The sequence below is a fragment of the Symphodus melops genome (genome assembly GCF_947650265.1).
Source record: "Symphodus melops genome assembly, chromosome: 9".
Taxonomy (NCBI): domain Eukaryota; kingdom Metazoa; phylum Chordata; class Actinopteri; order Labriformes; family Labridae; genus Symphodus; species Symphodus melops.
In genome coordinates, this window is record NC_136699.1 from 3,907,699 (window position 1) to 3,910,522 (window position 2,824).

A 2,824-nucleotide genomic window follows, 5' to 3' on the forward strand; every position below is an offset into this window, starting at 1 on the left:
CTTCAAACAAGCTACACAAATCTGACCCAGAGTAAAAACCTACTTCAGAACAGATACCAATCACTGTCTGCAGACAAAGAAGCTTTGCAAGGCCGTTATGATACTCTGCAGAGGGAGAAAGATCAGCTACAGACCAATCACAGGAGTTTAGCATCAGAAAAAGATCAGCTGGAGAAGAATATTGTCAAAGTAAGAAGTGACTTGACGAAAGAAAAAGACAGACTGCAGCAAAGTTTAAACACCCTAACACAAGAGAAGAATCAGCTACAAACAAACTACAATAACATGCAGAAGAATCGTGACAACCTGCAAAGAGAGAAGAACGACTTACAGACACAGTTTAACACGATGAGAACCAACAGGGATGAGCTGCAGAGGAGTTACAATTCACTTAAGAGTGACAAGGACCAGCTGCAAACAAGCAAAGCCGTATTGCAAGGCCGTTATAATACTCTGCAGAGGGAGAAAGATCAGCTACAGACCAATTACAGGAGTTTATCAACAGTTAAAGATCAGAAGATCAGTAAACTCAAAGGTAAGATGTTTCTCATGAAGTTCAATTAATCTTAACTTTATGAGTATGAACAACTCCCAACTTTAAAGTCAGTTGGATTTTTGTTGACGTGTGGTATTTTGTGTCTCACTGTATTTTTACTTATACAGAAAGACCCTGTAAGACAAGCTGGAAAAGGTTTATTGGCAACTGTTACTATGTTACATCTGGAAAGAGAACCTGGTCTGAAAGCAGAGACTACTGCATCAGCCAAGGAGCTGATCTGGCCATCATAAACAGCAGGGATGAACAGGTGAGAAACAAAGAAAGTCTTATATTTGTGAATATGGTAATACACTCCGTGTTAGGATAGTGTGTATATTATTCATCTACTTCAGTTGTCAATAAATGGACATGAAATATTGATTCAAAATGTGTCTATATTATTTTTTGCTAAGAAAACAAAGTTTGAACAGCATCGTTCATGAGTTTAACAAGCTGCTTTACTCACATTAAACATTCCTGCTGATGCTTGGAACAAGACTTGAATCTGATAAATGAGTTGTAGAATTGTAGAGAGATTTTCTGACAACGTCATTGTCAGTCCTCCAGAGTATTTGATTAGCGTAGCTTTACGAGAAACAGTCTGTTCTTGATATCAACAGTCTGTTTGTCATGGCAACGGTCTGTTTTTTATATAAACAGTCTGTTCTTCAGAGCAATAGGCTGCTATGAAGGAAAAGACAGACCTAATAAAAAAATAATAATAATTTTACAAAAAAAAAGCTTGATTTGCAGGGAGTCTGATGTAAAGTGTGTGTTATAGAATGAGCATTTTGCAGTAATTACATTTGGAGAGTGTTGATCATTTTTATGTTTGTTCTCCTAACAGACATTTATCAATGGGATAATAGGATCAGGCACAGAACCCTGGATTGGGCTGACTGACAGTGACACAGAGGGGACCTGGAAATGGGTGGATGGGACCTCCGCCACAACTACGTAAGTTTAGTTTGACCCAGGCCTATAGTGAGTAATGAGTGATTTTGATTCTAGCAGTTCATCCAATAAGCAGCTTGAGGAAAGCTTTGAGAGAAAGCTTCTCAGCCAATCAGTGGCTTCTACCCCACTTATGGACCCTTGAGCCTGCCTACAGGCTGCATCGTCACCAGCAAGTGATCTAGTGAAATGAATGAAGTCGGCTGATTTTTTTTTAAAACAAGCTCAATGCAACTCAACTGTTAATTGGCGAAAATGAAACACAAAGCAAAACAAAGCAGCTTGTTTTCATTTAAATTCAATAAGAAACGGTCTGAGGAGCAAGAGGAGGAAACTCCTGCAATTTACAATTGATAAGTTACCATGCAGGGAATCAAAGCTTGTTTGATCTCAAGAGGTTTTGCAAGATTTCCCGTCTGATCGGGGGACGTTCGCGAGTCAAATCAGTTTATGTGTTGTGTGTTGATGTTGCCGTGTGGCTGCACACCACACACTGTACAACCAAAGCTGTGAAAACTCTGATTATTTATCGCCATGTATGTGGTCTGTAAGGTTTGGGAAAATTTAAAACCTTTTAAAAACCTACCGTGTGAGCCAGCCTTTAGTTAGTTTTATCGTGTTATTTCATGTCGATACAGTTCTTTTGTCATTATGAATTTATAAGACAAAGTTTATTAATTTTGGACAGTCCCCTGCCCGGCATGCTGGGTCAATAAATGGACCGAGAAACAGACCCTCCAAAGATATAATTCCATTTCAGTCTTTTTGTGTATTGAACATTCATTAGGGTTATTTATTCTTTTAACTGGCCCATCCAGTTTTCTGGAGGTTCACCCACAATAAAAATTCTGATAGTGCAACTGGTCTGAGATAAGAGATGATACAGTATATTTCTCTGATATCTTTTGCATCAGGTTCTGGAAGAAGGGGCGGCCTGACAGCTTTATGGGGAGGAACCAGGACTGTGTAGAATTTTGGTCAAGCACAAACGGAGGAGGATGGAATGATGAAACTTGTTCAACTTCAAATATCGGCATCTGTGAACAATAAGGTCAAATAAGGTCACCTAAACTGACTCACTCACTCACTTAAATTCAGATTTTGCGATCAATGTTAATCCTTACACAGTAGTAAGTATTCTGTGACCTTTGGGATAACTTTATGTTTGCAAAGGGAAATCTCTGATTTATTCAAATGTATGAAATGAAAGTTTGTTAATAATGAATTGAAATGACATGTAACAAGGCATATACAGTACTCTCAACATGTGTATATATGTAGGGCATTAATACAATTTACTGTACAACACTGTGATGATTACATGATAATCTG

General features: G+C 38.3%; 1 protein-coding gene across 1 annotated transcript; it reads left to right on the plus strand.

The window, feature by feature from the left end:
* Positions 1-208: 208 nt before the first annotated feature.
* Positions 209-2,542, plus strand: LOC306829419 (CD209 antigen-like protein C; the record flags this gene model as incomplete). Its single annotated transcript, XM_079352461.1, has 4 exons — positions 209-535; positions 664-806; positions 1,386-1,495; positions 2,407-2,542. The coding sequence occupies exons 1-4, from the start codon at positions 286-288 to the stop codon at positions 2,540-2,542; spliced, it is 639 nt and encodes a 212-aa protein (XP_079208587.1). The 5' UTR covers positions 209-285.
* Between the last annotated feature and the right edge of the window lie 282 nt (positions 2,543-2,824).